The following is a 12,523-nucleotide window of genomic DNA, read 5'->3' on the forward strand; positions in this document are numbered from 1 at the left end:
TCTCACCTCACCTTCCAGGAGAGGACCACCTCTCTGTCAGCAGACTATTTTCCAAAATCCAGCCCTGGTTCAGCAGCCAGAAACACCTAGGGATCCCTAGCTGTGTGTTTTAGTTAGAAATCTGTTTCATATATGTTGCACAAAAGAGAGAGAACAGGGGCTGTCAGAGCACAGAGGAGGGCTCCCAACCCATAGGAGAGGTGGTCAAAGAAGGCTGCCTGGGGAAAGTGCCATTTGAGTTGGGTTTTGAGGGATGAGTAGGAGTCAGCCAGACAAAGGCCAAGGGGGAAGAGGTTCCCCAGGAGAAACAGCCAGTGCTCACCTGGAGGTGAGCTGACAGTTTAGACAGGCTGGTTCATGATAGTAACAGGATGCTCTCGCATAGCTGAAGTTGGGCCCCAAGACTCATGCCATGCCTTACAGGACTGAGTGATACTTTTGTCCCAAGGGCACTTAGTACAGGGAAGTGGCATTTTGGGCAGATCTCTCCGGACGTCAAGCAGCGTGGCTCGGTGCATCAGCTGCACGGCCAGTGCCCAGAAGAGGGCTGGTTGGTCCACACTGGTTAGTTAGCAGAAGCCATAGGGAGGCTTTGCTGTGCATGGTGGTCATTCAGAACCTTTCTGTGGCCTGTGTGGATGGTCCTTGTTCCCTTCTCTATCACGTTCCTGTCACAGGGACTCTGAAGGTGGACCCTGGATATTTCTGGATTTAACAGTCACTGTTTTGACTAGTTGTGACCCTAAACATCTCCTTATGGTTAGCCACTTGCAATTTCTACCTGTTGGGAACCCCAGGATACCAGTCCCCAAGGGCAGGAGTGGGTTGCCTTGCTCGTGGTGGTGCCCTGTCACAGTGCTCGGCCTGTGGCACATGCTCATAAAATAGTGGACAAAAGCATTTTTCTGGGGCTGTGTGCACTGTGAGAACTGGGGTTCCCTTTCTGGCCACACGACTGGCTGCTTCATTTCAACACAGCTCTGTTGATCTGGATGTGCTCTCAGCTGCAGAAAAGCTCAGGAAGTGATTTACAAAACAAACAACTGGTTTTGAAATGCAAAAATAACTCTGGAGAAATGTATTAATGTCTGTAATTTACTCTGAAATGTGCCAAAATAATAGCATGCATTCACCGATAAAGAGAGATGGACAGAGGGAGAGAGCAGTGTTAAAGAAGGTACAAGCACAGTCACATGTCAATGGTGGCATCGAGATGGTGGGTCAGAGTGAGTGCTATGAAATATTTTGACTTTTTGGCATTTGGAAATTTTCATAATAAAATGTTAGGGAAAAAGAATGACCCTGAGAAAAAAAGGCCAACTGACTTTTGGAGCAGATGAAGGCAAAATAATAAGATAATAAATAATATAATTGAGGAGGCCAAAGAAAGGAGTAGAAATGGGGATAACCCAGCCCACATTTACATTTGTGATGTGGAGGAGCCCACTGTGCATGCAGAAATGTGAGGTTCCTCTGAGTGGTTTAGGGGCTACAGAATCTGCCAATCAAGGGCCGCAAAATCTGCCAATCAGGAAAGAGGGCAGCCCACCCTAGTGTGGGCTCTTGGCATGAAGAGCATGAGGTTTTTGATGAGGATCTGAATGATGGCATTGGCTGAATCAGCCAGGAAGCCAGGGAGGCAGGAGGAGTGGAGCTTGGTCTACAGGATGCTCTCATGTTTTGGGATCTAACCCTTGCAAAGGTTCAGGACTTATGGAAAGGCATTAAGCCCAGAGGGACTGGGTCTGAGCCAGCCTGGGTTCCTGGCCTGGCCCCTTCTTTTACTAGCTATGTGTACTTGGAGAAGTTGGCTCATCTCTGAGCCTGGGGTTTCTCGTCTATAAAAATGAGGATAGAGGCTGGGTATAGTGGCTCACACCTGTAATTCTAGCACTCTAGGATGCTGAGGTGGGAGGATCGCTTGAGGCCAAGAGTTTGAGACCAGCCTGGACAACATAGCTAGACCCCATCTCTACAAAAACTAAAAGAGTTAGCTGGGCGTGGTGGTGCATGCCTGTGGTCCCAGACACTCGGGAGGCTGAGGTGGGAGGATCATTTGTGCCCAGGAGTTTGAGGCTGCAGTGAGCTGAAATCACATCAATGGACTCCAGCCTGGGCAACAGAGTGAGACCCTGTCTCATAAAAAAAAAAAAAAAAAAAATGAGGATTGAGTGTATGTAGCAACCACCTCCAAGGGTCACATGAGGATTGTGTGGAAGGAGGCCAGAAACTGGCACGTGACCAGTGGCCATCGTGGGGAGTGTTCAGTTAGCACCCAACCTGCCCAGGAAGACCTCTGTCCATACTCAGTGGTCTGATCCTTTCTCCCTTGCCCTTGTGACTAGCTACACTAAGTCCTCCAAGGGAGAAAAGCCTTGTCAGGAAAAGCACTTTCAGCTGATGTCCACAGAGTAAACTCCAGCATCCTTAGCGGCAGATGGCAACTTGTGTCCAGGTTTCAAATCCAGATGAAAACAAACAATTGACCCGTAGTCTTCAGGAAGCAAAATCAAATCAGAGCTTCCTTCTCCCCATCCCAGAGGGTTGCATTTCAGCTTGTTCTCAGCTCCTCACCTCCCTGCCTGGAGGGTCTGCTGATGCAGACCACCATTAGGTTCTGCTGTGGGTGGAAATAAACTGCTGTCTTCTGGGCTAACTGGGCCATCTCTGGGGCTAAGGCTAGAGCTCCAACTCAAACTAGTGCAAGCATTAAAACAAACAAACAAGCAAACAAACAAAAAGCATGGATAGGTTCCTGGGACTCGGCTACTGACTTCAGGCATGGCTTGATCCAGGCATCCAAGTACCACCAACAGGACTGGATCTCCCGCTCTATCTCTGGGCTTGGCTTTCCCCTGCATTGGTAGGTTCTCTCCACATCAGCATTGTCAGCCATCCCTAAAGAATTCTGATCAGCTCTACTGAGGATACATGCCCATACCTGCGTCAGTCACTGTCAGGGGGAATGGAGAACTCTCACTGGCCCATCCCTGGTGAGGGGGAAATGCCTGGAAAAGGTGTCAGGCGGAATCAAAGTAACAGTTGTTGTTCTGTATTTTGGAGAAAAATTGAATAGTCTCTGTGTGCTGAGAAGCTGCGGTCGGGGGTTCTTCTGCAGTTTGGGTCCATGTACAACCAACTCCTAAGTGTGGCTTAAACCTGCCCACCAAGGACCTAGGTCATCAAAGGGCTGGGTTCTGGAGCCAAGCCCACTTGACTCCATCCCTGCGTAACCATGGACAAATGCCTTCACCTCTCTGTGCCTCAGCTTCCTCATCTGCACAACAGGGGTGGATCAACGTGGTGGAAAGGAATGGAACTCACATGTGAAGTGTCTGGGCCAACCCCCCGCCCCCTTCTTCCAGAGAAGCTCCCTTTTTGCCTGTGGTATAGACTAGGCTTGCATATATTTTTCTAAAACATTTTTTCCCCAGTGCTTTCAAAAAGGGATGACTTTGTCCAATTCAGTCCAGCCTTCAGCTCCCTTCACTGCATCCCTGTCTGCCCCTGTGATGGGAACTCACTCAAGGTCTCAGCTGTGCTGTCAGGAATGGAGGGTACAAAGGTGAACACCTACCTTTGGAGGAGGCAACCTGCCTTCTCCAGTCCAGACAATAAAGTCAAGGCCAAAGTGTTTCCTTCAAAAAATAGTTTATTCTGCACATTTCCTGGTAGGCTCTCTGCCTACCGTGCCAGGGTAGCAGCTACTCATAACTTGCCTTTCTCTCCAAAACCAAGAGCGCCTTCCCAACAGAAAAACCTTCAGTTCCCAAAGCAGCATCGATTCTTCCCCTCACCCCAGCAAACCTCGGGGTGGAATAAGGAATAATTCACCTTCTCCCATCCCTCACTGCCCCACCGCACCTTCATTTGCCAGGGCCGTCACTGGCTAATGGTCAGATTTTGTCTTTTTCAACTTGGATACCCTCAAGCATCGCAGCTTTTGGAGGCTTCCCTGGGTGACTTCATGAGCTTCCACATTGACCAGCATCACATTCAGCATCCTCGGACAAACCGCCCATCACAGCAGTGGGTTGTGGCCAACTCCCTCCACCCCCCATTCCACCCCAGTGGGAGAAACCAGAGGATTGCAGGGCCCCGGGCTGTGCTGCCTGCAGAGCCAGGAGCTGCCGGATGCATTGCAATATCCTCCCTGAGCAAATCCGTACGGTCACCACCATCCAGTCCTTAGTCACCGACAGCTCTGCCCCTCGGTCAGATCCCACCATCTGTGTTCATCAAGCCAGCAGGCAAGGGAGCAACAGTGACTCAAGTGGCCCTCCAAGGGAGCAGTGGTGACCGTCACAGACATGACACTTGTGAGCAAGCTGGGCCATGGGTGTGGCAAGGGATTCCTCTCCGCCTCTGTGCTCCCCACTTGGGCAAGAGAAGGGTGCCTGGCCCAGGCTGGGGGCCAATCCTGCAGGCGGAAGGGGCAGTCCTCATTTTCCTTGGAGGGAAGAGGCAGGCAGAGGACCTCGAGCTATGCGAGAGGATCCTCCAGAAGCCCTGAAACCTCTGGCTGGGCACTTCCATTCATTTTGCTTTCCCTCTCTCAAAAAGAGAATCCCTGGCAACCAGTGCTAAACGTGGCCTACCAGTGGGGCCCTCCTATGATTCACTAGGGCCATCTGGGGAACAAAATGCCATTTCATTCTGGCAATAAAAAATCATCTGGCCAAAGATGGTGGCTCACGCCTGTAATCCCAGCACTTTGGGGGGCCAAGGTGGGTGGATTACCTGAAGTCAAGAGTTCAAGACCAGCCTGACCAACATGGTGAAACTGTGTCTCTACTAAAAATACAAGAATTAGCCGGACATGGTGACCGGCACCTGTAATCCCAGCTATCTAGGAGGCTGAGACAGGAGAACAGCCTGAACCTGGGAGATGGAGGTTGCAGTGAGATCATGCTACCCCACTCCAGCCTAGATGACAGAGTGAGACTCTGTCTCACCAAAAAAAAAAAAAAAAATTCATCCATACATTTTCTTGGGTGACTAGAGAGTATCCAAAGAAACATCATTACGGCCGGGCACGGTGGCTCAAGCCTGTAATCCCAGCACTTTGGGAGGCCGAGACGGGTGGATCACGAGGTCAGGAGATCGAGACCATCCTGGCTAACACGGTGAAACCCCGTCTCTACTAAAAAAAATACAAAAACTAGCCGGGCGAGGTGGCGGACGCCTGTAGTCCCAGCTCCTCGGGAGGCTGAGGCAGGAGAATGGCGTAAACCCGGGAGGTGGAGCTTGCAGTGAGCTGAGATCCGGCCACTGCACTCCAGTCCGGGCGACAGAGCAAGACTCCGCCTCAAAAAAAAAAAAAAAAAAAATCATTACAAAAATAGGTTTTTCTCTAGTCCTGTCTACATATATATTTTTTCCTTGGCCCATTTATTTGGCTGAAATATATGAGATGCTTATATCTAGTGCTGGTCTCAGAGTAAAAAAATAAAAGATTTCATGATATGATATCCAAGAAGCCTGAAGAACACCTGGATCCCACAGGCCAGGCACTGTTTTGCAAAAGGAAACAGGGATGTTTTAGCTTGATTAGATTTAGTGATGCAATAAAAATGCTGTCTTCAGAGACAAAACAAAATAAACTTCCCAGCTACGGAGAAGAGGCTGTTTGTGTTTGGGAGAGGCACTCCTGGGCCTTTTATTGAGACAGGTGTCAGCTCGGAACCAGCAGCCCTGCAGATGTGCCCAGGATTTTCTCTTTTTAAAAGCAAGTCTTCAAGGTCTGCTGAGGGTGTACCAATGGTGGGTGTGGGTGGTTCCTCTTGCTGTGGTCCCAGGAATGGCTGGGCAGGCCGGGGTCAGGTGGAGGCCGGGCTGTCCATGGTAGACAGCAGGTGAATGACCTGTGCCCGCTCAGCTGGGCTGATGTGCTGGCTCAGGTATATCACACAGTCCACGGCCACCTCGGGGTTTTCTTGAACCAGGCTGTGAGGGAGGTGAGAGGAGGGCTGGGGTCACTCCAGCCACTTTTTCAGTGGCCCCTAGGATGGCAGAGTCCTTGTGTGGGGCCACACCCCAGAACCCAGAGCTCCCAAGTCCTTTCCTGCTGTGGTCCCCAAGGGGGGCGATGGTCCTGTGCAGCAGGAGGGCTGTGACCTAAAGATCAGAATGTCTCGAGGCACCACTGTCCCTACTGGTCACTGCTGTGTCACATGACCTGAGACAAGACACTGCCCTGAGTCTCAGCTTCATCCCCAAAATGGGGTCCCCTGTGCTCGACTCCCTCCTTCACAGGGGGACTGCATGGCAATTGGGGGAGGGGACGCTGTGGAAAGGCCAACACTGGTGTGGAAGCCAGCAGCCTGAAGGCTAGCGGTTCCAAACGTGGGTTTTGTGACTAACCCTGCTCAAGCTGTGACTTTGGATAAGTCCATATTCCAGCAAGGGTCATGAGTTGGAAGGGTCTCACACTGTCTTCATAGCACCCCTGGGCTCTCTGCCCCACCCCGGCCACCGGGCTGGGAGACCGGGCATTGGGGAGTATGGTCTCTTTGCTGGGGGCCGGGCGGGGGCCCAACCCCAGACTGTGGCTTTCAGCACACGACCCTGGCCCTGAGGCCCTGGGACTGCACAGTGTGGCGGGTTCAAGTGGCTGCCTAGGAGTGGGCAGCTGGGGGTCAATCCTGGCTCGGGTCCTTGCCAGGAGCCTGGGAAGCAGGTGTGGTGGCCACTCACCCTCGGATGGTCTTGAGGACAGAGTCGTGCTTCAGGTACGTGATGTTCTCACGGATGGTGGAGCGCGGGCCGTCCTCCACCTGCCAGTGCTGTTCTAGCCACTGCACAACCACCTGGTTGTTGTCCCACAGGTAGGCCTGGGGAGGGGCAGAGGACGCCTCAGAGAGGTACCCAGCTGTGGGCTGGCTGCCTCAGCCCCCAGCACCCTCTGTGCCCACCGGCCTCGTTCTCACCCCAGGCCCACCTTGACAGCCCCCTCCGTCTCCACGAACCAGCGGCGCAGCATGGACTGGATATGCACGTGACTCAGCTCCCCGCTGGCCCGCAGGATCTCCTGCTTGACCTGGTCCTCCAGGAGGAGGCGGCGCAGACGCCAATACAGGAAGGTGCGCGCGGTCTTCCACTCCAGGATGTCCTGCAGAGGAGCCAGGCTTGAATCCCCAGAAAGGGAAGGAGGAGATGGGCCGCTGGCTCTGACCACACCCATGACAGTGGCTGCCCGGGACTGGGCCCAGGCTCTGAGATCATTCCCAAAACATCCCAGGCAAGCAAGCTGAGGCTCAGGGAGGGGAAGGCACCTGATCAGAGCCAGGACATCACCAGGACTCCAGACTGGCCATAGGTGAAAAAATGTCCCCCATAAAAACCCAGCACCCACCTCTACCTCAACTGACACGAACACAGGCTTGTGTGAGGCATGAGCCAGTTGGGAGGGAGAACAATGCAGCAAGAGAACCAGTGAGTAATGGACATGGGTAGGAGGTGACTGTGGGATGTCCTTGCAATGGTGAGGGGCGGGGTGAATGCTGGATAGGAACAACGATTTCTACCCCTGGTCCAGGTCCAAACTGACCAAGTCATCAGACTTTGTTGCTTATTAGAATCTCTTGGGGATTTTAAAACACATGACTGCCAGGCTCCTGTCCAGGTGTTTGGATTTCATTGGTCTGCAGTGCCATCTGGGGATCAGGATTATTTTAAAGCTCCCAGGTGACTCCCACCTGCAGCATTTCACCCATCCCAAGCCCCCCCGAGCCCAAATGTCCTCCACGTTTTGGAAAACAGGGTAGGCTCTTTGCACCCCACACGGCAGCCGTGGCTCTCACAGATATGACGCCCTTCTCCAGCATCCGGCCGGGCGTGTCGTGGAAGTCGGCGAACTGCACCGCCACCTGGTGGTAGACGGGGAGCAGCAGGTCCTCGCGAGCCTTCAGCCGGCCCTCCAGGTCCTTGCGGTCCTTATCTGAGAGATCAGGTTCCCCTGCAGGTGAGCAGAAGGGCCAGTCAAGTCATGGAAGGTGGCCATATGTGGTGGGGTGGAGATTTTTTTTTTTTTTTGAAGAAGGCACAAATCAAGATGTGCAGGACAGGCCTTGCCTCACGAGAGGTCTGAGCTTTAACTCTGATATGACCCCTGCTGCTACACAGGCTGCTCTCAACCCCCTAGGTCCCCCAGAGTCCACTGGCCTCGCCCTCACCCCAGGCCTATCTTGACGGCCCCCTTTGTCTCAGATCAAATAGCTAGTACAGTCTCAGAAATGCACTCACAACTGCAAGACAGCACTCAGCGTGAGCCTCTATATTTCCCCCCATCAGACCCACTGTGCTTGCAGAATACGATCTCAATTACTATGTTTAGTACATATTGTAAAATATTATAAGGGAATATTATAAGCAACTCTATGCCAAATTGACAACTTAAGATGAAATACACAAATTCCTTGAAACACACGAACCACCAAAGCTCACCTAGGAGGAAATAGATAACACAAATAGTCCTATATATAACAAAGAAGTTGAATTTATAGGTAAAAACCTCTATCAAAAACAAAGAAATAATGCCAATTCTGCACAAACTCAGAAAATAGGAGCGAACACTTCAACTCATTCTATGAGAGCAGCATTACCCTGATACCAACCAAAGAAATTACATGCACACACTATAATAAATCTTGTGAATAGCACAACACACTGACACTTAAAATGGATATTTAAAGAGAATTACATCTTGTGGCCAGACGCAGTGGCTCATGCCTGAAATCCCAGCACTTTGGGAGGCTGAGGCAGGCAAATCACTTGAGGCCAGGAGTTCGAGACCAGCCTGGCCAACATAGTGAAACCCCATCTCTACTAAAAACACAAACATTAGCCAGGTGTGGTGGCACACACCTGTAATTCCAGCTACTTGAGAGCCTAAGGCATGAGAATTGCTTGAACCCAGGAGGCAAAGGTTGCAGTGAGCTGAGATTGCACCACTGCACCTGGGCGACAGAGCAAGATTCTGTCTCAAAAATAAACAAATACATAAAGAGAATTACGTCTAAAGATGACAAGTGAAACAAAGCTGTCATTCAAACAAAGTTAGTAAAATATCTTATGTCTGATTGGGAATTCTAAAGGAACATTTTGCCACCAAAATTCTGATATTCCCCATCAGCCCCAAATACTTCAATTGCTATCTTTTGTGTATTCTGAGAAATAAATTCACGATGGCATTATCTATCATCTATATAGATATTTAATGTTAAAAAGGTTGATTTAGAAATGTCAATGTCCTCCAGTCATGGTGGCTCCCGCCGGTAATCCCAGCATTTTGGGATGCTGAGGCGGGTGGATCGCTTGAGCCCAGAAGTTTGAGAGCAGCCTGGGCAACATGGCGAAACCCCCTCTCTACAAAAATACAAAAGTTAGCTGGGCATGCTGGTGCGTACCTGTAGTCCCAGCTACTCAGGCTGAAATGGGAGGATGGCTTAAGCCCAGAAGACAGAGGTTGCAGTGAGTTGAGACTGCACCCTGCACTCCAGCCTAGGCAATAGAGCCAGACCTCATCTCAAAAAAACAAAACAAACAAAGATAAATGTGAATAACTTTAAAAACCTCACAGTTATTATAGCTGTATTTTGATATTTCTTCATTTTATTTTTAACATCCTAGAAACCCCCAGCAATGGAACCGGCTGGGCTTCTCTTGACCTCTGAGAGGTGAAGCCTTTGGGACCCCCTTACCTAGCTGTTCCATGAGCTTCTTGTAAGCTGGATCGATCCTTCTCATGGACTTTATCAGATCTTTCTTTCGGAACTTAATCTCCACTGTCCCCTCTGGCTCCAGAACACCCCCCCTTAAAAGAGAAGAGGCAGAGGGATGGGGGTGTATGAGGCATTGCCCAGCAAGCAACGGCTAATGGATGTTGGGGGAGCTGGAGGGAAGAGAGCCAGAAGATCTGGGGGTCAGTTCTCAGCTCTTTTACCCCTACACATGCTGTGTGCCCTTTGGCGAGTCACTTTCCCTCTCTGGGCCTCCCCATCTTTACCCACAGATGTAAAGACTGAACCAACTGTTTAAAATAATGCTTTCTGAACTCTGGAAGGCCCCTTTCAGGTCTAAGAGTGTATGACTTTTTCCATGGCAGCATAACCCTCCTGCTCTCCAGCCACAGTCCTCTCTAACTTTGCTAATTTCTGCTCTCCTAGAGGTGGGGCACTATTTCTGATCACTTTAAATCTCACAAAAGCACCTTGAGAGCCCAGCGTGGTCTTGTGTGAGCTGTCCTTCCATTTCCAACATACATTTTCTTTGTTGTTGTTGTTGTTGTTGTTTTGTTTTGTTTAAGACGGGGTCTCACTCTGTCACCTAGGCTGGAGTGCAGTGGCACTATCTCGGTTCGCTGTAATCTCTGCCTCCCGGGTTCAAGTGATTCTCCTGCCTCAGCCCCCCGAGTAGCTGGGATTACAGGTGCATACCACCATGCCCAGCTAATTCTCGTATTTTTAGTAGAGACGGGGTTTCATTGTGTTGGCCAGGCTGGTCTTGAACTCCTGGCCTCAAGTGATCTACCTGCCTCAGTCTCCCAAAGCGCTGGGATTACAGGCATGAGCCACCACAGCTGGCCTCATTTCCAACATTTTTATTTACCCCTCATTCTCCCCCTGCCCCTTTTTTGCTTTTGACAGCTTAGAAGCCCTGAAGAATACTATCAGTAGCTCTGAGCTTCCTGGTGGCCAGCATGAAAAGTTAGCAATGACTCCATTCAAGTGCTGCTCAGTATCCTGAGTCTTCCAGGAGGACTGACCTCAGCAGTCCCTGACAAGGGTCTAAGTGCCCTGAATGCAGGACAAGCTTGGCCCATTTGCCACCATATCATAATGTCTAGCAGAATTAACAAATGAATGAGGGAGTGAACACAGGAATGCTGTGCCTATATTTGGAGCAGAATGACTATTGAGGCCTTTATATCCTGTGTAGCACGTAGTTTTCACTTCAAAGTCATCAGTCACTGTGCTGTGAACATTATTGTCATGATCCTTTCTGTAAGAATCTCTAGAATAAATTCCTCCTAAGGAAAGTGCCAAGGAGGTTAACTTTCCTGCAAAGAACCAGTATCCTCTCATGCAAGTATTCATTCAGTCATTTGTTTAGCCAGTATTTTCTGACTACCTACCAGGAGTTGGGCACTGTGCTAGACCCTGGGATTTAAAACTGAATAAAACATTTCCTATAGGAACTCATAGCTTTGGGAGAAGCTCAGTCTAATGAGAGATACATGGCTCATCATATTTCCCTTTTCATCCTGGCTGCCAGGAAGCTCAAGTGCTTTTGGTCTTTCCTTTTTATTTTTTGATTGCAAACTTCCTTGGGAAGGAGGAGTATAAACCATGAAAGAAGAGACAACATTCCTCCACCACCCCCAGGTTCCAGCCACTGCACCCCTCCATGATCCCCCAAGGTCATGGGTTCTCAAGGCTGGGAGAACAAGAAAAGGCTAAGCCAGGCTAAAGGCAACACACCCACCTGCTCTCTTTGTCCGCATACATTTCTATGCACAGGGGGTTGATGGTGGCATCTATGACCACCCAGGAGCCTCCCCGGAGCTCCGCATAGGGTGGGATATAGATCAGGATGGGCTGTTTGTATTGTCTGAGGCCATCCACGATGTAGGCTCCAAACTTCAGCACCTGGTCATACATGTCTGAAAAGCAAAGCAGCCTCCCAGTTTGGCAATTTCAGGGCCCTCACTCATCCACACATGAAACCCACTGCCCTAGTTGTCCTGGGGGTCCTGAGAGAGCGAGCTCAGCTAGGAGGCTTGGAGAGCACTGGGCTGGGAGTCGGGAGCACTGATCGCTCTCTGAGTGGCCGTGTGACCTTGAGCAGGTCATTCACCCAGTATGGGCCTCAGTGGCCTTATCTGTGAAGGCACAGGGAGAAACCAATCTCTAGGATTCTTTCCAACTGGAATTGAAATGCCCTCACCCGTGACTGTCCCCGCCCTGCTCCACCATTTCCAGCAAAGAAAACCCTCGCTAACAGTCACACTGATCCTTCCCCAATGTGCACAGGCAGCATGGCCCTTATTTCCCACCAAGACACATTTCTCCAGGTCCCCAGGCACCCTACATGAAAACAAGAAAGCAATAGTAACAGCACTGGCAATCACGCTGCATGCCAGCAATGAGCTCATCAGACCTTTACCTCGGCCCTCTGAGGTTGGTCCTGTTCTTAACCCCCTTTTACAAAGGAGGGAAACTGAGGCTCAGTGATGTCTCCCAGCTAACAAGGACTCACAGCAGTTCTGCCTGCCTCCCATCCAGCTCTGTCCTCAACACTCCAGTGGTCTAACAGCCACTCTCTCCCAAAACATGCTTGGTGGCTTAAAAAGTCCCCACACAATTGTAAGGTGAGGCTCAGAGCCACTTTCTGCAGAGGGAAGGGCGGACAAACATCCTCCTCACCTTGCCAAATGGGGAGGTGCCTGCCCAGGTCACTGGGCAGCTCCTGGGGCTGCCCCAGTCATGAGGATGGACCTCATGGTGTGACCTCTAGAAAGTCA

The 12,523-nt window shown here is 50.7% G+C and overlaps 1 protein-coding gene across 1 annotated transcript in view; it reads right to left on the reverse strand.

Annotated features, from left to right (window-relative positions):
• Window positions 1–5,626: 5,626 nt before the first annotated feature.
• ACACB (acetyl-CoA carboxylase beta) overlaps window positions 5,627–12,523 on the reverse strand; it is a 140,154-nt gene continuing 133,257 nt past the window's right edge. The window contains 6 exon segments of the mRNA XM_033220706.1: window positions 5,627–5,946; window positions 6,697–6,833; window positions 6,941–7,111; window positions 7,803–7,957; window positions 9,702–9,814; window positions 11,485–11,662. Coding sequence (XP_033076597.1) covers window positions 5,820–5,946; window positions 6,697–6,833; window positions 6,941–7,111; window positions 7,803–7,957; window positions 9,702–9,814; window positions 11,485–11,662 — 881 coding nt within the window. The 3' untranslated portion in view covers window positions 5,627–5,819.

The sequence above is a fragment of the Trachypithecus francoisi genome, unplaced genomic scaffold (assembly GCF_009764315.1).
Source record: "Trachypithecus francoisi isolate TF-2019V2 unplaced genomic scaffold, Tfra_2.0 Lachesis_group11, whole genome shotgun sequence".
In the NCBI taxonomy this organism is placed as follows: domain Eukaryota; kingdom Metazoa; phylum Chordata; class Mammalia; order Primates; family Cercopithecidae; genus Trachypithecus; species Trachypithecus francoisi.